The sequence below is a fragment of the Cydia pomonella genome, unplaced genomic scaffold (genome assembly GCF_033807575.1).
Source record: "Cydia pomonella isolate Wapato2018A unplaced genomic scaffold, ilCydPomo1 PGA_scaffold_148, whole genome shotgun sequence".
NCBI lineage: Eukaryota > Metazoa > Arthropoda > Insecta > Lepidoptera > Tortricidae > Cydia > Cydia pomonella.
The window spans coordinates 1-25055 of record NW_026907791.1 but is presented as its reverse complement, the minus strand read 5'-3'; the positions used below and the strand labels follow the sequence as shown (position 1 = coordinate 25055).

General features: G+C 38.1%; 2 protein-coding genes across 4 annotated transcripts; one reads left to right on the top strand and one right to left on the bottom strand.

Annotated features, from left to right (window-relative positions):
* Positions 1-2123: 2123 nt before the first annotated feature.
* On the bottom strand, positions 2124-19869 carry LOC133533299 (uncharacterized). The gene is made up of 15 exons (XM_061872265.1): positions 19606-19869; positions 18268-18415; positions 15312-15602; positions 14642-14767; positions 13778-13938; positions 12759-12945; positions 10744-10887; positions 9871-10023; positions 8858-9008; positions 8205-8421; positions 7810-7869; positions 7503-7629; positions 6441-6580; positions 3086-3198; positions 2124-2696 (listed from the first exon to the last, which is right to left on the bottom strand). The coding sequence occupies exons 1-15, from the start codon at positions 19663-19665 to the stop codon at positions 2585-2587; spliced, it is 2190 nt and encodes a 729-aa protein (XP_061728249.1). The 5' UTR covers positions 19666-19869; the 3' UTR covers positions 2124-2584.
* Positions 19870-19902: 33 nt separating this feature from the next.
* LOC133533283 (uncharacterized) lies at positions 19903-25049 on the top strand. 3 transcript variants are annotated; one of them, XM_061872244.1, is made up of 3 exons: positions 19921-21203; positions 21498-21646; positions 22430-25049. In XM_061872244.1, the coding sequence occupies exons 1-3, from the start codon at positions 20804-20806 to the stop codon at positions 23267-23269; spliced, it is 1389 nt and encodes a 462-aa protein (XP_061728228.1). In that variant the 5' UTR covers positions 19921-20803; the 3' UTR covers positions 23270-25049. The 3 variants fall into 3 exon arrangements, with proteins under 3 accessions (XP_061728229.1, XP_061728227.1, XP_061728228.1); XM_061872245.1 differs by having other exon boundaries at positions 19903-21797; XM_061872243.1 differs by having other exon boundaries at positions 19915-21646.
* Positions 25050-25055: the final 6 nt, after the last annotated feature.

Genomic DNA, 25055 nt, shown 5'->3' with positions numbered 1-25055 from the left:
AACTTCCTCTCATCCCAAACGCATATACCGTCTCCGTTCCGTCGTGGGTAAAAATCAAGAGTGAGAATATAAGTTACAATATATTTTTGACAGTTTCAAAGCGTCTGGTTACGTCTGGTAATAGTTATCGCCGGCGGAAATGATCTGGCAATGTTGATTATCAATTTTTAACAATGTTTTCTAAAACAAACATAAAAATCAGCCACGAGAATATTGAGAAAAGTAAGTAATATTTTTACTAACCTTTAGAACCTTGTACCGTACAAATGGCCGTTGGGCCAATATAGCAAGTATGCAGACATTAAGAGTACATACTAACACTATATTATCCTATACATTTTATTCATGAGAAAATGAGTAAGGTCTGGCGGGTCTGAAGGCCTACCGCGAACCACGTTCGACATGTTGCCACTCTGTCGCACTTATTAGTTCGTACGTAAGCAAATGCAAAAGGAGGCCAAACAGTGCGTCTATAGAATATGCACGCTAAACAGGCCGAAATGGCGCTCTCAGGCATTAACCAAACTAAAGGCCTGGGTTTTTGCAAATAGAACCCTTAGCATGCCCACGGATGACACGCACACAGAATGTCATTTTACTAAACTGTACACAGTAGAAATTCCTCCTAGAGACAAATGGATTAACGACCAAATGTACGTCGAAGAGGGAAGCCATATTTGGTACACTGATGGTTCCAAGAAAGGCAGTGATGTAGGATGTGGGATCTATGGTGAGAGACCTAAGTTCAGTGCTAGCGTCAGCATGGGCACACAGGCCTCAATCTTCCAGGCAGAAGTCTACGCCATCAACAAATGTGCGGAGATTAATCTGGATAGAAACCTAAGACACCAACATATCTACATCAACTGCCAAGCTGCTCTTCTGGCACTAGAATCCCTGGAGTCAAACTCGAAACTAGTCCAGAACTGTAAAACAAACCTAAATGCACTGGCTAACTCCAACAAAGTCATACTTAGATGGGTACCAGGGCACTCCGACATTAACGGAAACGAAGAAGCGGACGAACTTGCTAGAAAGGGCGCAGACACACCCCTGGTCGGACCAGAACCGTTCTGTGGAATCACAAAACGGGATGCATATTCTCTGCTCAGCAACTTAGAAAAAACAAGAGCAATCGATTGGTGGAAATTCGTCAAAGGACAAGAACACTCGAAAGCTCTAATCAAAGGGTTCAACAACAAATTTGCTAAGGAGCTCTTAGAGCTCAAAAGACATAAAACCTGCGCGGTGACCAGAATATTGACTGGACACTGTAAGTTGAACAAACACATGTTTCAAATTGGGAAGAAACAAGACGCGACATGCAGGTTCTGCCATGAGTCAGAGGAGACTGCAATGCACATTCTCTGCTCCTGTGGACCACTAATGTCAAAAAGAAGTACCCACTTAGGGCGGCACGTATTGCAACCCTATGAGGTACAGAACATTACGGCCCAAAGAATCTGGAATTTCCTGGATTCAACGGGCATCAGTAATGAACTTTAAAGGGCTGTCACAACAGATCACTACCTGGTCGACGTGGCACTCAAAGGCCCGAAACCCCAATAATAATAATAGGCCTTCTGGGATCTTGTACTACCACGTTTGTTTACTGGACTGCGGATGGAGTCGTGTAAAAAGGCCTCGGAGCCAGAATCTTTATAAATTGCAGCCTTCGGGCAACACAGGGAAGGAAGACGGCATTCATACTATTTCCTCTCTGCCAAAGCATTGGCACAACTGTGCCTATGGCGGTGCATGTTGTGACTCGTCCGTACACAAAAAGAGATCGAGGTGTGCAAGATTTGTCTTTGACGTGTGTCGTTTTCTATGTATTTGTGTCGTCAATACAAATTGGGTTTTGTATGTAGTGAGTGAGAAGTGCGACTGTGTGCACGTTTCCTCCCCGCAAAAAATGGCAGAAAGATTTGTACGGTAAGATATCGCTTAGGCTCCTCCCTTCCGACGTGTCGGAAGCCGGTGTTGCTCGAAGATTGCAGCTCTTCAGTTGACTTTACAACTTGTTACTAGCTTTCCTTTTTAGCTTTTATCGGTATACCTATTTACCTCTTCATAAATCATGAGAGGCGTACCTACTGCCCCAATAAGAGGAAAGAACAAGATTTTATCGTGAAAAATATATTACCATTTTTTTATTACACATTACATTTTTAACTTAAATTAACACAGACCAGTTAAAACAATGTTGGTCCACTAATTTTTTTAACATTTACAGCATTATGTAGTAGGTAATTATTTATAGCGCTTGCCTTGCGCTTACAATACCGAACGTACGTAATCAAAACACATCATATAGAACATAAAAAGTTACATACCGAAAAATAATTAATTAGTAGTTTGAAAAGTAGATATTACAAATGAAGAACCATGAATTTGAGAATGTACAAGTTCATTTTACAGTTTGTAAATACAATTTATTCTTAAACGCTTGTAATAATTCTACGAAAATGAAACTATACAAAATTACAATGTAGGTAAGGCCCCTAACGTGACATTATCACATTATTCCCACAATACACAACACAACAACAACTGTAAAAATTGACCCAAAATAAATGACTAACTACGAAAGCGGGCAAGTTTTGTAGATATCATTCGGAGTGAGCTCAGCATTAAATGGGTTGAAAATATAAGTATCCTTTGATCTGCCTGGCATATATGTGAAGTAGAGATCCCTGAAAAAACAAAGTAACTTATAAGAACCTGGAGCATTCAGGTTTGTTAAATTCATCCCTACTAATATTATAAACAAGCGACCCGCCCCGGATTCGCACGGGTTACAGAAAAACGATACACCCAAACCTTCCTCAAGAATCGCTTCAATCAATATTAATACGTGAAAATCGCATGAAAATCCGTTCAGTAGTTTTCGAGTTAGACAGACAGATGAATATGATGCGCATACAGTATATATATATATCTACAAAACAGCGCCATAGACCACATGTTCGTACCTATAGTCATCGCTCGGTACTGGATGGATATGACTGCATGGATACTGGATATTTGGGGTTTTACTTGACATTTTTGTCTAAGAAAAATTAAAAGTAAGTTTTAAACTCACAAGAAAGCTTGGCTAGGATATCTATCGAACTTCATCGTGGACCACCAGAGGCGTGTCTGCTCCAGTTGGCGCAATCTATTCCTCGCTGTGAAATCGCGCAACAGGGTCTCAAACTGGAATTAAATAAATAAGCATTATGGGACAATCTTAGTATTATAACATTTAGTCAGGAGGAAGCGTATCTAAGATACCTACCTATTAGGCGACGATACAGAGTATTGTCTAGTAAAGAACAGTAAACACGAATAATGGAAAACAACATCCATAAAAAAAGCGGCCAAGTGCGAGTCGGACTCGCCCATGAAGGGTTCCGTACCATTTATGACGTACTAAAAAAAACTACTTACTAGATCTGGTTCAAACCAATTTTCGTTGGAAGTTTGCATGGTAATGTATAACATATATTTTTTTTAGATTTTTATTCCGTTATTTTAGAAGTTACAGGGAGGGGAGGGGGGGACACACTTTTTTTCACTTTGGAAGTGTCTCTCGCGCAAACTACTCAGTTTAGAAAAAAATGATATTAGAAACCTAAATATCATTTTTGAAGACCTATCCCTAGAGATACCCCACATGTATGGGTCTGATGAAATTTTTTTTTTTTTAATTTTATGACGTATTAAAAAAACAACTACTTACTAGATCTCGTTCAAACCAATTTTCGGTGGAAGTTTGCATGGCAATGTATATCATATATTTTTTTTAGATTTTTCATTCTGTTATTTTAGAAGATACGGGGAGGGGGACACACACATTTTTCCACTTTGGAAGTGTCTCTCGCGCAAACTATTCAGTTTAGAAAAAAATGATATTAGAAACCTCAATATCATTTTTAAAGACCTATCCATAGATACCCCACACGTATGGGTTTGATGAAAAAATATTTTTTGAGTTTCAGTTCTAAGTATGGGGAACCCCCAAATTTTTTTGTTTTTTTTTCTATTTTTGTGTAAACATCTTAATGCGGTTCATAGAATACATCTACTTACCAAGTTTGAACAGTATAGCTCTTATAGTTTCGGAAAAAAGTGGCTGTGTCATAATCGGACAGACAGACGGACATGACGAATCTATAAGGGTTTCGTTTTTTGCCATTTGGCTACGGAACCCTAAAAATTTGGTAATATGTGAAATATTAACAAAACTATTATTAACCGTCAAAAAGTTATCAGATCTCTTGCAGAGCTCAAATAAATAGCTTGGCCCTTTCGCTACCGTCACTTGGGTAAATTGAAATATTCATTCAACGAAACACGACATCCACATTTGGAGTGTCAACAAAAAAACGCGTATATGTTTGAATTTACTATGAGCAAGCCACGTGTAGACGGTGAACGCAAATATTTGCCTTATTTGGGACTTTTGATGTGTGACCAAAGAACGACAAGCGGGCATTACCCGTGTTTGCCTATTTGTGCATGGCTATTATTCAACCAAATATGGCAAATGTAGACGAATAAATCCTCATCAAACATGGTGGTTTTTATCAGAATAAAGCAAATACACAACGCCATTGACTTGCCAGCATTAGATGACTATATAAATACATACCCCCTCTTTCATAAACGCGCTACAAGCCTCAATAAGTTAATTCATTTTTTATCATTTTGTTACAAATCCAAATGACAGAATAAGGAATGCGATTATTAGCACTCGTTGATGACTTAACTGGTTTACTATTAACAATTTGCTTCTTAATGTTAAGAAAACCAAATGTATTAGATCTTCATTGACGAATATTAAACCAGTCGAGACTAAGATACTTTTGAATAATGAATGCTTAGAGATGGTAGATAAAGCACAGTTTCTTGGTTTAACCGTTTTCCAGGTCGCACCAATCTACAAGGTTTTCCCAAAAAGATCAAATATATTCAAATAAATCCCGCTCTGAGGATTCATTTGAAGACAAGTCACATTTTCCGAAAGTGCAATCTAATTTGAACTTTAAATCGGATGACTAAGGTTGAAATTCTATTGGCGCGTATGTGGTCGATAAATTGTACTATGCCTGGAAAAGGGTTAACATTGGACAAAAATCTACAATGGAGTCCTCATATAAGAACGCTAGCTAACAAATTAAGTTCGGCCGCTTACGCTGTTAGGAGAATCAGGCAATTGACCAATGTTGAGACAGCTCGCCTTGTCTATTATAGTCATTTTCATAGTGTTATGTCATATGGTATTCTCGTTTGGGGCAAAGCTGCTGATATATAGACTATATTTGTCTTACAAAAGAGAGCCATTCGTTCTATATATAACTTAAGAGCACGTTAATCATCAATTAAATTTTAACTGTAGCTTACCAATACATCTATCATAGTATTATTTATGTTGTTATGAATCTAGACCCTTCACTAGAAATTCACATGTCCATAACTATAACACTCGAAATAAAAATAAGCTTTCTATCAGAAAGTTTCGTGTCCGCAAAGTACAAAAGTCATTCGTTGGACGATGCACTCATTTTTATAACAAGTTACCTGACGATGCTTTAAGATTACCCTTGCCAGCTCTTAAGAATTACTTAAAACAGTCATTGATGTTGAAGGCTTATTACAGAGTCGAGGACTACTTGACAGACAAACATGCATGGTCCAAACCAGAAACTGAAAAACAAGTAGCTATTAAAATCATTGTATTATGTGTATATGTAAAATCGTTGTATAGGTGACACAGCTCAGGCAAGAAAGCACATCAAATGTTATTTGTAGGTATAGCAATATGTCAGATTTATATAATGTATATTCTCATTTCTTTATAAATTTTATTTTTCTTTTCCCTTTGTAAGAATTCGATATGTTTTCCGAAAGAGCTACGTATGTGTATGATTTGATATGACATATATATATTTTTGATCAAATTTCTATAAAGAAAAGTAGCAACTGTATGTAATTGCATGATTTCTATAGTAATCTGAATTGTATTTTTTCTGATTTAATGCATGTTAATTATAAGATGTATTGTTTTGAAAAGATGTGTCCCGCCGAGTTTCTTGTAGGTCCATATTGGGATACCCTCGTCCAATTGAGGGGGGATTTAAATCTTCTCGGGTCAGAGGTGTAGGGTTAGAGCCGGTTTATTTAACGTTCATAAGCGCATTGTAATATGCCTACTTGAATAATAAACTATCTTTATCTTTATCTAATAGCTGCCTAAACCATAGCGACGTCCTTGAACTGACTACCATCAAATCTTAAGCCCGCTTACTGAACGCACGCAGCGAGCGGAAAATCAAGGTCGTTCATACATTTGGCCGAGCGCAATCTATGAATGGCCTTGATTAGCCGCTTGCCGCGCCGCTCGCCGCTTGCTTCCAGTCAGCGACCTGATAGAGTTTAGAGGTGTTTTGACATACTAGGTACTGGAGATTTTGCCTGTCCGCCCAAGTAATGTTCTCAAGCTCATGCTTCGTAAAGGGTATCATATACGCGCGCTCGCGGAAGTCCATGTGCTTCAGCCATAACCATCGCCGCAACGACCGAACTACTGAAAGTTCTGAAACAGAGTTTTAAAAAATTCAGTGTGCACGCTGCCGTATTATAATTCTCTTCTAGGTAGATTGGCATGCTACGAACTACGGCGTAGCACTTCGTAGCGCCGATCTGACTAGAAATACAACCCTTTCAACGGTAGCAAGAGTTATACAGGTTGTTTATGTAGTCACCTACAATAATTTACGGGTGAATATATAGGTCATACTGAACAACTTTTACTATGAGACCAACCCCGAAATCGCGAAAAAAAATTTACTCTCCCATAGAAAATGTCAAGGTCAGACAGCTAAAGTGTATGAAACGGTCAATTTTTTTTCGCGATTTTGGGGTTGGTCCCATAGTATAAGTTGCTCAATGACCTATATATTCACCCCGTAAATTATTGCAGGTGACTAAATAAACATCCTGTATACACGGTGTTTTTTTTAAACTCCGATAACTTCGGAGTATGATAAGTATATTTAAGGAAAACTGAATGGCATAGTTATTGTTTTTTAATTTTTCGTAAAAAGTAATAAATAGCGTTGTTGTAAAACGTACATTATATTTAAATCTACCAAACAATTGAAAACTATGACATTTCGAATATCGACCGACATTAATCAATATGGTGTACACGCTCGTAGGAGCCTTATCAGATAAAAATAAATCATTGATTACCTCCAACATGGAGTTAGTTGCCATATCGGTTCTTTGAGAAAGTTACTCGTGTTAAATTAACGGACTTAAAAAAAAACACCATGTTTAAGGTCCATAGTTTTTCCTGAGGCTTATCTAATTGCTGTAAATATCCCAAATCACAGTCATAGCTCCGAAACCCCGGAAGAATATTTAAATATCACTTACTTACTTTACTGTACAACAAACTGAATGTGTTCAGATTTCAAAAAACGACAGAAAAAAAGACACTTGAAGTTACGAACTGTGAGCCTCCGGTGAGAGATCGCCGTTGAAGCGTTTCCTGACAAGTTCTTGCAGGTTGTTGAGGAGCTCCGCTTGCGGCAGGTGCGGTATCACGAGCGGAGTTCCAGATAAATCAGCAAGGAACGACTGAAACATCAAACGTTCATGCCAATTCGAGTTTTGGTTCAGTTCAATCTTTGTAAATTAAATGGCTTCAGTCAGGACTATTTAATATTTATCCAGTGTGTGTATGCGTGTGTGCGTGCGTGCGTGCGTGCGCAATTACTGCTGTTCGTTATAAAAAATATATTATATATATTGCGTTACCTGTAGTAAAGCCTTCGTTTTTACCCCACCTGCCGATAATTCAGGATGGGACGGAATCGGCTGTAAGGAAAGTGTGAGAAGTTACTTTTGTCTACAGGATACAGGAGATATAATTTGACATCGCCCTGCATTGCACGATGCACATAGCTCCCGCGAAAATATAGGTATGTACCTATCTGGGTGAATCAACTATTTTTTTGTTATTCTGTACCTTTCTCCAGGGATATTTAAGAAGGTCCATTATGGAAATAGCTTGTACGAGTAACTAATATTTGATCATTATTCATAGGTATCGTGAAATCCGGGTTTTAATTTAAGTGTTGCCCAGGGAGCAAGCTTTATATTTGCTAGTTTGAAAGGTGGACATTTATAACTTTTTTAGGGATAAGACATACCGTAGGCTCTTGAGACCTTTCTGCTATTCTAACAGTATCCTTTATGAAATCCTCCATTGGATCCATTTGGAATATTTTAGCTTCGTCGAACCACAGCGGCCATTGTTTCGTTGGCTGGTAGAAGTATTTTTCCTTAGATTTCCCTTCAAGGTAGAAGTCGTAAAGGTGACCACACTTGCATTTGGATTCTTCTAAATGTTTTATCACTGCCGATTCCCTACAAGAAACGATATATGTAATTATGTATAGATCTTGCGTTTTTAGAAGAGACGAATGAATGAATGACAGTAATCGGAATTCCAGTACCTACATATAACAACTATAAGATTGATATTAAGGTAAGGTAAGACTATATCACCGAGGAGGCAAGACAAACACTTGTATGTTATCCTCATACTGTTTTTCTTGCCCCGAGTAAAATAAACTATGTTCGTCTTACCCCACATTACCTTGCAACTTTTGGGGAAAATGATTTTTTTTTCCATATTGGTTGATTTTGAAATGAACAAATTATTTTATACATATTTATTTATTTACCTATATTTGTGACTTTGAAAAGCAGATATTTAATTCTCTTTTAGAACTTACTATCTCATTAGTAATTAGTCCTTTATAAACACAATTTAAAGTTTTACTGTGGATTAGGCATTTACCATTTTATGCAGTCACAAGTAACGTCGCATTTTTCTTCTTTCTCCACTGGGTATCTCCAATGTCCAATTATAACTGTTAAATATTCTCCAGTGGAGAATGTAGTTGTTCCACCATTGATAGCTATATATCCAGTTGGCAATAAAGCAATATCTGTAGATTAAAGAAAAAAACCTGTTAATGCAAGGCTGCAATGCTTTTTGGGCGCGAGTCCTCAATATTGAAAGTCGAGCTAACAGTAGTAGTCGAGATAACATGAATCAGTTAGGTTGCCTATCTTTTTCTGGTCACTATTATTTGTGGTTGCCGTGTTTAAACAGGTGAGTTAAAATGGAATCATCTTGGCTCGTCTCAATCGTTTTTTGTCAAGTTCTTAAATTCGTCCGAATGACGAATGAAGAATGGGTGACGAAAGCAGAAGGGACGAATTTAAGAAATTGGCAAAAAACGATAGAGGCGAGCCAAGAACATACCGTTAACCGTTTCTTTTTAAAACAAGGGAAGACTTTTAGCGATAACTCGAAAACGGCTTAACTGATGACAGTGATGACGTTTGTTTTATATTTATTCATTCATATTTATTGGACCTATGGTTCAAAAGTTAGGAGAAAAACATTTATTTTCATTCAAAGCGGTAAGCGGTTATTTCCGATAATTAAAAATTAATTAATTAATTAAGTACTACATAATGAAACAGATACCGCTCACCGGAAAGTATGCTACCTAGCGGGCACAGATTGATCCTTGTTATCTCGTAAGTACGACGTGTAGTACTTTTTTTAAATGTGCGTACAATTTTTTGACGTGAGTTAGAATTTTGTACGATACCATATCACAGCTAGAAAGTGTGTCACTGTTTGACGCTTTTAAGATTTGGCTTGGAACCACCTTCAAGCGTATTAGTTGCTAGCGCATATAAAACGGCATAATACTTTCTTTTATCCTTTTGAAGTCGGTTTTACTTTTTTTATACACAATAATTTTAATAAAAGTGTTAATAATACTGTCTACTTACTGTTTAACAGGTAACGTGGCTTTCCCCCTATTAGAGCGACAGTTCCTACGTTAAACTGTACATTATTTAATGGAGTCATATGTTGAACTTGAGCCGCCTTTTGCAGTAGCTTTAACTTCTCATAATATTCCGTCATACCCGGATTAGTGGTGCCTGGAATAATAAATAGTTAGGTATTTCGTAATTTGTGGCTTTCCACTAGAGAAGCATAAATACCCTTTAGGCATGGAACGCCATATTTTGCTATTTACACAACTGTCTAAAAAGTGGGGTTTTGGGTAGAGGGGCGGATAATGGGAGTCAGCGGGCAATGGCAGTCACTAATCAGCCCCATATCTGCAAATTTGAAACCAATACAGACGCGTAAACGACCTCGCTATCGTCTCGAACGGAAACGGGAACGAAAGGTCCTGTGTTTTTGCGGCTCGCCGGTGTATAATTCTCTCTCGCTCACGTAAAATAAACGGCTTTTCTACGACTATGTTCGGTCAATCATGTCAACAAAGATAACGCTGTAGCAATTTCTATAATAGCATAGAATTGCAAGTGTTATTTAAAAGTAATAATTTCTTAAATTTTTGCGTTTAAAATAACACTTGCACGTCTGTGCTATAAACTTCGTAGCAGAGTTATCTATCTTGGTCTGACTCGAACGTGCGTTGCATTTTTTTACTTTGTTTCTGCAAATATGCAGGTAGTGAGAATCAGGTGAACTCCAATGCCAACTAGTGACCACGATTCCCTGCAAAGTAACAGAACGGGGAAAGTACGGGTCAGAACTACCACAAAAACATTCTGATCTTCATATTTTAATAGTAAAGGTAAGTTTTAGATTTTTTTTATACTAAGTACCTATACTAAATTATTACTCACGGAGATAAACGGGAGGCTCCCAAAATTTGTAAGTGCAAATTCTTTCCGCTTGTTTCGCCTTTACGCATCTTTGCTGTCTTCTCTCAAGCTGATAGGTAAGTAGGAACAGATGTAAAGTTTTATACATTTTTAGGACATAAAATCCTATTCAGATAATCAGTAATTTCTTGTTATGAAACGATTATGAATACAGTGTGTCCCTAGCCATTGGACAAAGCCGAAATGTACATATGCATTAGGGTATTTAGAACCAGTGTACAAAGTATCATAACAACCGGTATAGCGGTTTCGAAGAAATTAACAAATTACCATTTTTTACTTTGGAGCAGCCTGTATGTGTTAGTACCTCCAAAGGTAATATCCTCAAAGAATAGTATGAAACCTTCTTCGACCTTTTTGATTATCTTTTTTATTTATGACACTAATAAGCTTGACTTTTGAAAAATGTCATCATTATCAAATATTTCGAACAAATTGTCAAAAACACTGCCAAAGATTAACACAGTGTGTTTCTTTTTGTTCTCGATTATTGCAAATAACTATTTTGTTCGAAAAAATATTTTTTTATCTTTTATTCTAATTAAAAAAATATTAACTGACTGATGAAACTGTTCCTAATTAATAGGTATAATGGGAAATTAATGTAATGTTAATACATAGTTTATTATGAATGTATACAGTATATAGCTTAATTTTAAGATCAATATTTGCATGCTGCCTTTGGCTAAACATGTGATACCTACTGCTTATAATGATTATGTCAACTTCAATTTACCATGTTTACGCAAATAAATCATTATTTTATCTTATCATTATCTTATCTAATGTCAGGGCATTCCTGAGAAATAACCCTATGTGGGATTTCAGGGTTTGTCCAATGGCTAAGGTCACCCTGTATAATATGTCAGCTGTCGACGGTGACATTTCTTCAACCAGAAATGTCCCACGTGACAGCTGAATAAAGTTCGAAACGCCCTCATGACATTAATAAATAAGTTTTTGGGAAAACGTACATTTTTGGTACAAGGTTTTATCGCTGACCGTACTTTTTTTCCACAGACAACTATTGCTCATCGACCCCAAACACAATTTGTTTGTGTTACTTTATCACAGATTTCCCATGGCCACCTCCTGTCTCCATCATAAGATCAGATCCATGTCATCATATTGCATTGTCATCTGTATGCAAAACGTCAGCTCAATCGGAAATCGGTAAGTGGGTCAAATTTAGCTGCCAAGATTTGACCCACACGAACTAACGAGGCAAGTTAAATAAAATCTTGTAAAAATTATGGGAAGACGATTCGAACTTCAACCCGTTTAAGTTCAACGATTCAAGAACTTACATGCGATTTTCATTACATTTGCGGTATTTTGTGGATCGACTGAATTTGTATTGCAATGTTTGTATTGTATTTCCTCAGTAGTAAGCAGTGTCGAATATTGCATGCAGGTTCTTGAAACGTCTAAATGAAATGGGGCTTTACTGCGATAAAAGTCGTGCGTGAGATGCGCATTGCGCACCAATCATCAAGACGTTCGAAATGGTCGTGTCAAAACAAGATCAAAGTATAGCACGTTTTTGAATCAGAATCAACCTCCGAAATATACGAGTACAAAAACGAAATGAAAACTATGTTAGCTACACCTGGCTATTATAGTATGGCATCATCGATGGGTACCTACGCTGACAGATATCATCTCAATATTTTTTTACGCGTATTGGCGTTTTTAGGCCTTGAGTTATTATTATTATTATAGAGTGCCTGTTCTGTAGGTAGTAATAATAGTTTAATGTTCTTTAGGTTATAATTAAATTATATAGAGATGACACCTGTCACCCTACCCGTTGAGTTTGAAAAATACTAAAAACACGAAGCACTTCGTTTGTTCATTCGTAGGTACCATTATATAATAAATTCGCACTAGGAATATATTTCGATTTTCGAAGTTTGCCGTAGACTCACGGCATTGCTTACAGCTTTATAAAGTACATATAAGTATGTAAAAAATACCTACAGGTAATCCGTTGCTGGGTAAAAAACTAGTGACGACGAAATTAGAAAAAAGAATTATACATGTTGCTTTTTGAAGACATGATACGCTCAGTGAACACAAGTTAAATTTATGTTTCCGCCTACAGTTAGAAAAACTACTTTTTGTACTTACGAAAGTATTATCCAATCTTAATCGTTCATAACTCTGTGGAAGAAATAGCAAATGAATAAAATAATTAATTACCTATAACATAAAAACGTTTGTCAAACATTATATTAAACAATGGGACTTTATCGTACAAAATACATTTATTATTTATTTGTCGGTATGTCAAACGTCTTGTTCTTATCACTTCTTGGGCTTTGATACAACCTTGAACATCGCTCACGCTGATTGGTTCACGCAAAATGAATTGACACGTGCGTCAATCACCAACACCGCAGGTACGGAAGGTGGAGATAAGGAACGAAATCTCCATGTACCAAAAAGTGTCATCAAAAAACTTTAAATAGGTGGCGCTACAATATCTAGAGTACTTGAACAAAAAAATCAAATCATAGACAGCGCAATTCACTCCATCAATAACGCCTAGGTTCTTAGCTACTATAGCGCTACTCTGGAGAGATTTGGAACTATTATTTATAGCTGACAGCTGGACACTTTTGCAACAGCTCTACCATAAGAGATGCCACTCCTCTTAATTCCACACTCCATAACCGCAGGACACAGTTGTCAAGGTGAATCAAAACCAGTTCAAACCCATCACAAATTGTTACATTAGAATCGACCTACTACGACTACGACGTAGCGCTACAACTGAATTAATGATTTAATAAAATGAAAATCATATAATATTGATATTATATGTCATGTCCAAAATTGTAAATAGTTATTCAAAATTGCTTATAGTTGTCATCTTTTCTGAATTATTTTTCTCACTGCACCCACATTCGAGAATGTCTTAAGGCATTAAGTCCGCCATTTGTACTTATTTTTATTGTGCAATAAAGTTTAAATAAATAAATAAATATCGTACATCGTCACTCCTAATCGTGATCTTTTTCTCCATGCGGGGAGGCGGCTTCTTGACTCTCTGCCCTCGTTGCGGAGACGGGTGTCTGCAATACACAGGTATAGTACTTCGCTCCAAGTACATTCCGTACCGGTTGTCTGTATGCTTGCTGTCCTTTTTCACTGCTGAAACGTTTACCCTAGTATTGTATTTCAAGCACTCCCAATGCAACTCAAAGCCTTCGCTAGTTGTCTTGACTTGCTCTTAAATTAAGCAGTTATGTTGTCCAAGCATAGTGGCACAGAATACAATATACATAAGATGTAGGTAAGTAGGTACTGGTACTACGTAAAGAATTCTCACGGTCTGACAAAACTTCAAAACGCGATCTCTTATTGGCTCATTACACTTTGCCTTAAGACAAAAGTGGGGGACCCGCGCGAAATTTCATACAAACGTAGTCCTCATTTTCCTCACTGCATATTAACATAAATTAAAATATTTTGACACAATTTGTTGTATATCAAATTGTGTCAAAATATTATCTCAGCTATGGCCCTACGTTTGATTTTTTCGAATTTTTAATTATTATAGAGTTAGGAGCATTTAATTTTTTTATGAAATCTGTTTTTCGCACCTAATTTTTACAATAATCAAAAAATCGATTAAGATAAACGTAGGGGCATAGCTATCGTTAATATACATCCAATTATGTAAAAATATTTTTCATAATGTCAATATACAGAGAGGAAAATGGGGACTACGCTTGTATATGGAGAAGTGGCCGTTTCCTCTTAATGAATGCTCAATGTAGTCGCAATTCGAGCCGAACGCTCCCCGAACAATTTAGTAAAATACCACAGGTAGTAGGAGTGCCTATTTCTTTACCTTTCTTCGTCACTGGCTCGGGTGTTTCCTTCACTGGCTTCGTTAAGTCTTTTAAGTTTTCTATACATTCATCTAAATCAATAAAGGTCAGCGCTGACATTAGAATCATTGCGTCCATATCGTATTCTGTGGGATGCGGATGGCAGTTCATATAAAATATCAACGCACGAGGAATAAAATTATAGGTACATTAAGGATTTCTGAGTTCGGGTATCTAAATAGGCACCTATTACTCTGATTTGTTAAATGTGATACAAATTTGGTTCTCTTTGCGGGTCACGCTCGGACAAGTGAAAGCGCGACGCTCCCAAATCGAGATCCTGTTTTAGGTGTAGGGTAATTATAATTAAATAAATTGAATAAAGTAAATATTTACGTCAATATCGGCGTAAGCGCACAACGCTCTAAAGGGGCCCACTGATTACCAGCTCAGCTTTTGCGAACTGTCAGGCCGATATCGCCCGGCGAACTGGTAATCAGTGGGCCCCTTAAGATCTTTTACCCTTTAGAGGATGAAACATTTTAAGGTTTTAATTATCTAGGTACAGTCATCTGCAAAAATATCTTGCACAACGAAGCGCTCAAAAATACACGATTATATTTACAAACCAGATTATGTAAGATTTTTGGCGCATTTAATTGTTTAAGATATTTTTGCATGTGACTGTACCTCCGCGTGGTTCACTGGGCGTTTTATTATAGATAGCCGTGTATAACTTCCAAATAAATACAGCCGCGTCCCCTCCAGCTTCATTCATAGCTTTCAACAAAATAGATTTGGGTATACTCCTGCTAATGCCTAAATCCGATAGGGATTTTCGAGTCCGTGTTGGCAGATTCTCAATCAAGTCGTAATGGATATCCTTTATTAAATGCCGAAGAACTTCTTTTTGAAATCCTGACATTTCCACGTACCAAATTGGGCCAATTTCCTTTTTCAGTATTCTCTCTTGCTTTTTGCCTGTGAATGACAGGTATTAGAGGACGCGTTAGGATGAGATCGACTCAGTTTCAGTAGATTACCGTAAGTATGACACTGCCAATTGCCAATGGTCGTTGTGCCAGTCTGCGTAGTAGATAAGTATAGGCAAAGAGAATTCGAAATAGAGGTGGATTGTCAAAGTAAAATTTTCGTGGTCGCTCGAAAAGATTGATTTGACGACCAGTCTGGCCTAGTGGGTCACTACCCTGCCTATGACGCCGATGGTCCTGGGTTCGAATCCCGGTAAGGGTATTCACTTGTTTGATGAACACAGATATTTGTTCCTGAGTCATGGATATTTTCTATGTATTTAAGTATTTGTATATCATACACGGTATTTTTATTAAATTCCGTTAACTTCGGGGTATCGGTACGTTTAAGGAAACTAAAAGGCATAGTTAAATAAAAAAAAAAACAATTATTTTTATAAAAAGTAATTAAATGTTGTATATAGCGTTGTTGTAACATGCTAGTGCATGACATTTAACTTAACCAAACAATTGAAAATTGTGACATATCAATATTATTTCGAAAATCAATCGTCCGAGATAGTACTTACGTTTAGTAGCACATGTATGAACTCGTACTAAACACTAATCAATATGTAAACAGGCCTTATGGCAAGTGTACACGCTCGCAAGGGCCTTATAAGATAAAAAATTAACTCCAAAATGGAGTTAATTAGAATACCGGTATCTTTGAGAAAGTTACTTTTTTTTATACCACGACGGTGGCAAGCAAGCATACGACCCGTCTGATGGTAAGCAGTCACCGTAGCCTATGGACGCCTGAAACTCCAGAGGTATTACATGCGCGTTGCCGACCCTTTAAAAATCTGTACACTCCTTTTTTGAAGAACCTCATACTGTAGACCCTCGGGAAAACCTCGGCAGGTAGCTCATCCCACAACCGGAGCGTGCGCGGGAGGAAGTTCCTCTTAAACCGCGCAGTGCGTGACCATTTAGGTTCTAGGGTGTGAGGATGAACACCCTGCCGACGGCGGGCGGTGCGGTGATATAAAGTAGCCGTGGGCATCATGTCAAACAATTCTTCAGAGCACAGCCCATTGTACAAGCGGTAGAACACACAAGGAGGCAAAGTCTCTCCTTAGACTTAAAGGTTCAATACCGCTTGTGAGTTTGGGATCGTCGACGATTCGTACAACACATCTTTGAACTGAGTCGAAGGGCCCAAGCTGGCATCCAGGTGCTCCTGCCCAAAGGTGACAGCAATACTCCATATGGGGTCTGACTTGCGATTTAGAGTAGGTAAAGTATCGCTTTGCTTTATTGAGCACACCGAGTTTTTTAGATGCCAGCGCAGCCTTCCCTGCCAGATGACTACGGAATTGGTCGTCACTGGAGATGTCGACACCGAGGATCCCAATACTCCCTGACATGGTAAGGGCTGTGCCTTGGAACTTCCCTTAATTAAAGCTCAGGGACGCACCCTTGAAATTAAGGGAAATAAAAAAAAACACGGTGTATACACCGTTGTCTGAGTACCCAAAACACAACGTTGCTTCTTGAGCTTACCGTAGGACTTAGTCAATTTGTGTAAGAATGTCCCTAAAATATTATACATAAATATATTCAAAGATGCCGCCCATACCTTTGGCCTATACTATGCTCTAGTAGATGGCGTCACTTTTTTTATATTGCTACGCGCGAGGAGCGCCACCGCCAGAAAGGCATTCTACGCCTCCTCCTACACGCAACTGTCGGCGGTTAGAGAGTGGGACGCCAGCCCGCTGCACGAGCGCTGGAGGGGCTACCACAAGCCTATCGTGACGGGATTGGGGTGACCCGGGGCGCAGGCCCTTATTTGAATTTTAATTTAATATAATATGTTATATTAATTTTATGATGTTATTGAATTGTATTTGATTTTATTACGTAATGTAATTGTATTATGTTTAAATGTATAGGTATGGAAATAATTTTCTGGATTAAATTAATTTCATTCATTCATTCATTATATTTAACAAATTTAACACATATCAGTGAAAGAATAAGGAGCAAAGTCAAATAGCGTTCTAAAAGTTTTAATCATGTGTCGAAATATGGCAATAAATTTACTGTGGCTACAAATTTTACTTTGACAATCCACCTCTATTTCAAATTATCTTTGGTTTAAATTATATATAGGTACCTATTTACATGTACTAGGGCAGAGGGCTACCATCACGCTCACTGTCATCAAGGTTTCTATTAAGGTACCGTGAAAATAACTAGTCTTCGTACGGGTGTTGGGTCGGGACCCAACCATGACTCAACACCAGAAAGTAATCGTACTTATTAGAATTTTTCCATCGAAGTAGAATTCTGAGCGTAGTGAGTAGCCTCGTCTCGTCAATAACTAATAAGCTAATGACGTAAGTAATAAAACCTTAAGACTTACACTTTCTTTTCATTTTGATAATACCTATGGATTGTGGATATATACTCGTACTTAGTACGGGTTGTGGATTAGTGATGGAAATTAAAATTCGTTTTTTTTTTATTCCACGTCAAACAAGCATAAGCAGTCAACGTAGCCTATGGACGCCTGCAACTACAATTGTGATTACAATTGCAATTGAATTTAGAGATGTTGTGTAGTAAGAATTATAATATAGAAAACAGGAGGTAGTGTAGGTACTCACTTTCAAGATAAAAATAGCGCCTTAAATCTCGCATGAACTTGAGCCAGTCGCCCACTTTCTTATTGTAAGGTTTTTTGTCTATATTCGCTTGCATTTCTCTCTCTAAATATACCCATACCGGTTCTTTCTTTGTTGGTCCGTAAAATGTCTGGAATTAAATTATTTTTTGGAGGTGTGAGAAGTGAGTTTGGCTACTTCGGTAAATTTATATTCTCTGAAAGGGCACATTTGAAATAGAGATTGAGAAATTGTATTAATTTAATTATTGATATGATGGATAGGTGCTTAGTTGCCCATCACCATCAAATAAAACCATGCAACGATGCTCTTGTAAATTCCACTAATTACCCATGTAACCTTATGTCATGTAGGTACCTAATAGTTTTTGGAGTAAGATTTCTGTTTTCAAAAATCGAGCACATGTCGGAATTTACAATCGCAGCGACGCAGTGAATTTTTTATTAGCTCCTACTTGATGGGTATTCTTGATGCCCACAATTAGTACCTTACCTGGGTAAGTAGAGTAGGTACCTATTTATTTACGTACTCGTAGATTCAACTTTTTCTATGTTTCCCACAGATTTAGGATGTTTCCTGTCAGCCAGGGATCGGAAACCGGTATTTTTTGTATGGGAACGAAAACGGTATTTTTTCGTTCTTTGTTAATTATTCCCTTTCTAATTGGGCAATCTAATAATACGAAGTCGTTATCTAAAAACACAACCGAGTCCTATATTTAGAGTATAAAATAAACCGAAATATATGTTTATTTCAAAGTTTTTCCAAAAAACCGGTTCCGATCCCTGCTGTCAGCAACGGTATACGACCACATACCTACCTACTGCTACTGGCTACGGCGTGCTACGCAGCTGTTTTTGTAGGTGTAAGGTTGTCGCATATCTAAAAAGCTTAGCACCAGATCAACACCGCCCTAACTCATTGGCTCGCCGACAACTAGGCGTCAATCATACGTACATATCGGAAGCGTCAACACCACGGAAATGTAAGCAGGGCTGGGTGATACGCCGCCGTGTCGACGCTGAGACGCAAGGTGCAGTTAGGATAACTTCGCTAACACAATATAACATTATTTTACCCGAATATCGTACCAAGCACGCACAATCGGGGATCCAGGTAATACTGGGCCCCTACCGGGAAAATCGAATTTCGTCAATTGCGGGCATTTTTCTGTAACTCTAATTACATCTTAGTAAGAGTAAAAGAGAAAGATCCCCGCAATTTGCGAATTTCGGTTTTCGCGGTAAGCCCCCTGGTCTAAATGTGTGAACGCGATAAGTTCGCATTTGTAATTAGAAACAATAAAAAATGAATACATACCTTTTTTGCTAAGAAATATTTGCTAAATTCAATAGCTTTACTCTTGTCTGATTTAGGCATGTTTATTGATTATTTTATCACAGCTAATTTAAAATTATAACAAAAATTTTGAATTTCTTATATTAGAGCTATATTACATTCTGAATCTATATGTCAAAGTAAAATACATTTTTATGAGATTTGATAGGTTTTGGACCAAGGACATCTAGCCAGTTTTAAGAAAATCATGTTCAAAGAGTACCTATGTGTGAAGTTTACTCTTTGGTAAACTGTTAGCAACATTAAAAATAAACTAAATGTTCTTTATTTAAAAACTATGACATTATTGATTTTTGTTACTATAGAAACACTCTTCATAATACCTTCGAAATGTAACGTGCTCCCATTATTTCAGCTGAAATAAATCTTTATTTTCCTAATACATTTCTTCTCGCCGACGGCGCAATTAAAGAAGAAGAAATGTAATATTATCGTTTTTTTCTTTCGCCGTCTTGCAAGGCTGAGCGGCGCAATACGAAGAAAAACGCAAGATTCAAGGCTCCGCCATATGGTCCTTCAACGGAAAAGATCAGCGCCGAAGATGGAATCACGCAGTAAATTACATTGAAGGTCAGAAATCATTCTTTATCTCGTCGACTTGAATGAAGAGCCGAGCGGCGCTATATAAAAGGATAAAGAATGCAGTAATACATTTTTTCTCGCCAACGGCGCAATTAAAGAAGAAGAATTGTAATATATCGTTTTTTCTTTCGTCGTCTTGCAAGACTGAGCGGCGCAATACGAAGAAAAACGCAAGATACATATAACGCAATGATGCACCAACTAGCGCTATCATGAAAGCGCGTGCAAGCAACATTTAAATCGTTTCGTCTACATTGTGGTAAACGTGCAATCTTGAACGCATCCCTTCGTGCTCGTGCGGGCGGCAGCATTGCGCAGTCCTCGAGTGCGACTAGCTCCTCGACCAATCGCAGCGCCGTACGTGAACGCCGGGAACGCAACACACTGCGCTTCAACTCACAGCCACTGACGTGACGACGCCATTATCCGTTTCGTGTTTGAACTATTTAATTTCTTTACCGAAAAACATATTTAGTAAATTAGTTGTGTATTGGTGTATTCCAGTAGTGTGAAATTGTAATATTTAAGTGTATTAGTGATTGTTTAAGGCATTTTATACAAAATTGTAATCGTAAAAATGTCAGAGGCTGAACAGAAAGAAGCCATAGCGGCGCGAGGTCGCGCTAAAGCCTCTATCACGCGCTTGAAAAACAGCCTTGACCGCGAAGCGCTCATAAATTCACCGATAGAATTAGTAACAGTAAAAAGGGCTAGACTTTTGGATGCCTTTTCTGACTACGAACGCCTTACTAGCAAGGTTGCCTCCCTTTTTTCTTCCCCACCAGCTACCCTCGCCAGCGATGACGAGGAGGTGGAAGATAACTACATTTTGTTGGTAGCGCAGCTAGATAGCATCATAAATGTTATCCGCCAAAGGGACAATCCTCAAGTGAACGCCACAAGCAGCAGCGCAACTGGAGTAAGTGTAAAGTCGGAGAACCTCAAACTGCCTCGGATCGTGATAAAAACATTCACAGGTAAATACACAGAATATTACGAATTTATAAACATGTTCACAGCCATGATCGATAAGTGTACTTCTTTTTCAGCAGTGCAAAAGCTATATTATCTTAAAGGTTTTTTAAGCGATGAACCGCTCGATTTAATAAAAAATCTACCATTAGAAGACAACAGCTACCCAGAAGCATTGTGCTTGCTGAAAGAACGATACGATAATAAAGTTCGAATTACCCAAGAACATGTAAATACACTGCTAGATATGCCTACAATCACGCGATCTAATGTCACTAATTTACGAAATTTTATTTCAGTTGTAAAACAGCATCTTGCTGCTCTGCGAAACTTGGGTGAGCCTGTAGATAAGTGGGATGCCATAATCATTTGCATCCTATCTAAGAAGATCGACCTGCCTACCTACAGAGCATTTCAACTGGAGCGAAATAACAATGAGTCACCCACGGTAAAGGAATTCCTAGGATACGTGGAAAAACGTGCCCTAGCATTCGAGAACACTGACGTACAGAAGGGGCCTTCGCAGAGCTTTGTCAGTCATTCTATAACTGCACAAGCAAAGCCGTCAGCGCATCAGCCTCCGCTGCAATGTTTATATTGTAAGTCTGCACATAGAATATATAGTTGCCCGAGTTTTAAATTAGCTTCTGCTCAAAAACGCATCGAGTTCGCTTCAGCAAACAACTTATGCAAAATTTGTTTGTTGCAACACAAGCGCAAATGTAAATTTCATTTTCGGTGTGAGGTGTGCAAGCTACAGCATAACAGCTTGTTGCATCAAGACGAGTCTCCTACTCCTGTAACTTTGTCTGCAACATCGAGTCTAACGCATATACTCTTGCCTTCTGCTCGTGTGAAACTAATTACCAGGACAGGGTTAGCTATATATTGCAAAGCTTTATTAGACGGTTGTTCACAAGCATCGTTTATAACACAAAAGATTGCAGACATATTGGGGTTACCAATGCAAAACACTAACTCTAAAATAACTGGTATCAAGAATACTAAGCATGCGATTGACAAATGCATAAATCTTGATGTGCATTCTGCTGTTTATCCATTCAAAGTAAATGTCAATTGCCATGTTGTTGATAAAATAACAACAAAACTTCCACAAATTCCTATTGACATCTCGCACATTGCATTGCCTACTAATTGCAAATTGGCCGATGAAGACTTTAATAAGCCTGGTGATGTGGATTTATTGCTAGATGCTGGTATCTTCTTCCAGATTCTCCTGACACAGCCGGAGTCCAATAATGGAAACCTAGCAACCTTCCAGCCTACAGTGACTGCAGGCAGTGCAAGTACTTTAGCACCGAGCATTACAACCTCGAGTGCTGCAACTACGAGTACTTCAATAGCATGTGCCGCTACATCACAAGGACCTACGCTTGTGCAGACAGCATTTGGCGTAATCATTGCCGGCCGCACGCAGCTACCTGCAAGAAATTCTGATCAGGTCACATCTTTGTTTTGTAGTAAATGCAATGACAATTTAAGCGAACAGTTAAGTGCATTTTGGGAAACTGAAAAAGTACCTGAAATTTTTCCAGAAAAATTACCAGAGCAAGATTACTGTGAAAAGCTTTTTAGGGAAACCACAAAGCTAGTGGATAATAAATATGAGGTCTCACTGCCCACCAAGGTCCCTTTAGAGCAAATCAACTCTGAGTTAGGGGAATCTTTTCACTTAGCACTCAATAGGTTTCTTAATCTAGAAAAGAGGTTACACATGCCAAAAAATCAAGCTCTTTTCACTGAATACAAAAAATTTATAGATCAATATGTTGATTTAAATCATGGAGAATACATTGACATAAATAAATATGATTTAACTAAAGATCCTGTGAACTTTGTCCCTCATCACCCCGTGATTCGCTTAGAAGCACGGACTACAAAGCTCCGTTGTGTTTTTGACGCTTCAATGCGCACAAATAAGAAAGTTTCTTTGAATGATATGCTTCTAAATGGCCCTGTGGTGCAGAGAGATCTGTTTGACATACTAATATTGTTCAGAGCTGACAAACTCTTTTTTATTTGTGACAAAATCAATGTTCCGCTGTGTTAATTTAAATCCAGCTCAACGATCACTACAAAACATTCTTTGGCGAGAGTCCAAAAATAATGACATAAGGTGTATTCAACTTAACACGGTAACTTACGGCATGAAACCAAGTTCCTGGTTAGCCACAAAATGTCTTAGTGATCTTGCAGAAAGAAATGAACATTCTATGCCATTGGCAGCGTCAGCTATAAGAAACAACACATATGTTGACGATATTCTAGTATCTTGCAGCTCTGAACAAGAACTAGCACAAACGCAATCACAGTTGGTCAATATGCTCAATCTGGGAAGTTTTCACTTGCACAAATGGGCCTCGAATTGCATGCCAGTCTTAGAGAGTGTACCCAAAGAAAGTCACTACTTAGGAGAAGTAGATCTCCAAAAAGATCATGCCTTTGTGAAGACGCTAGGCATTCACCTAGATGTCAAGTCTGATGTCTTCAAAAGCACACGCCCTGAGCCATACAATAGTTCAAACGATTGTAAACGCGACATTTTGAGCTATATAAGCAAATTTTACGATCCATTAGGTCTAATAGGTCCTGTTTTCGTTCGCGCAAAGGTTATTATGCAAATGTTATGGGCAGCTCATGATCTGAATTGGGATTCCACTCCTCCAGATAACATTCGTAAAGTATGGACTGACTTTATTGATGATCTCTCTCTGATGGAGCCAGTAGTCATACCGCGTTGTGTCAAGTCAGAGCAAACAGTGGCCAATCAGCTGATTGGATTCGCTGATGCCTCGTCAGTGGCCTATGGCTGCTGTTTGTACTTGCGCACAATAGATGAGCATGATAATGTACGTACTGAGCTATTATGTTCAAAGTCTCGAATTAGTCCATGTAAGAAATTACTTAGTACTGCAAGACTTGAATTGAATGCTAGCTTGCTCTTATCTGGTCTAGTAAAACGGGTTCATGACACTCTGACAATAAAATTAGACATTCATGAAATCCATCTCTTCTCTGACAGTCAAATAGTGCTGGCATGGCTAAAGACAGACGTTGCAAAATTGATGACATACGTCGCAAATAGGGTCCGAGCCATCAAAGAGTTGACAGATGGCTATCATTGGCATTATGTAAACACTAATGACAATGCGGCGGATTGCCTCAGCAGGGGTCTCTTGCCTCAAGATATCGCAGGCCACGCCATATGGTGGCGGGGCCCGATATTCCTGCATAATAAAAATTATATTTTTTCAGAAGAATCACCCATGCCTACCGATTTGCCAGAACTGAAACCTGATCATACTAGTGCTCTGTGCCTTACAACCACGACGCACGACCCTGATCTCTTTCAAATAATAAAAAAGTTCTCTACTATAGCGAAAATGACTCGTGTTCTTGCATATATCCTTAGGTTTTGCAATAATGTTAAACCAACTTCTGAGAATCTTAAAGGCTTCTTAACTATAGTCGAACTCAACAAGGCCCTCATGTTAATAGTCAAACATGAGCAAGCTCAATTCTTTTCAGATGACTTAAGTATGTTGCGATCTGGCAAGCAGCTTAAAGGTAATTTAAAACCACTAACTCCCTTCCTTGATGGTGAAGGCATCATACGAGTTGGTGGTCGATTGCAAAATGCGTTGCTTCCTTATGCTGCACAGCATCCGGCAATATTGCCAAAACAGTCGCCTATAACAAACTTGCTTATAAGAAATGAACATATATGTTTACTACATGCAGGACAAAAGTTAGTCTTGTGTTCTCTAAGGCAAAGGTTCTGGATAGTAGATGGTTTACGTACTGTAAAAAAGATTATACATAAGTGTATAATATGT

What these genes read in the sequence shown, in the direction of transcription:
- LOC133533299 (XM_061872265.1), bottom strand. Translation starts at nt 19,665, where the DNA reads ATGCCTAAATCAGACAAGAGTAAAGCTATTGAATTTAGCAAATATTTC. An exon ending in GCCACGTTACCTGTTAAACA is followed by an intron (nt 9,009 to 9,870) that starts GTAAGTAGACAG and finishes TTTAATCTACAG; the next exon opens with ATATTGCTTTATTGCCAACT. An exon ending in AAAGGTCTCAAGAGCCTACG is followed by an intron (nt 7,870 to 8,204) that starts GTATGTCTTATC and finishes CTTTCCTTACAG; the next exon opens with CCGATTCCGTCCCATCCTGA.
- LOC133533283 (XM_061872243.1), top strand. Translation starts at nt 20,804, where the DNA reads ATGTCAGAGGCTGAACAGAAAGAAGCCATAGCGGCGCGAGGTCGCGCT. An exon ending in ATAACAATGAGTCACCCACG is followed by an intron (nt 21,647 to 22,429) that starts GTAAAGGAATTC and finishes ATCTTCTTCCAG; the next exon opens with ATTCTCCTGACACAGCCGGA.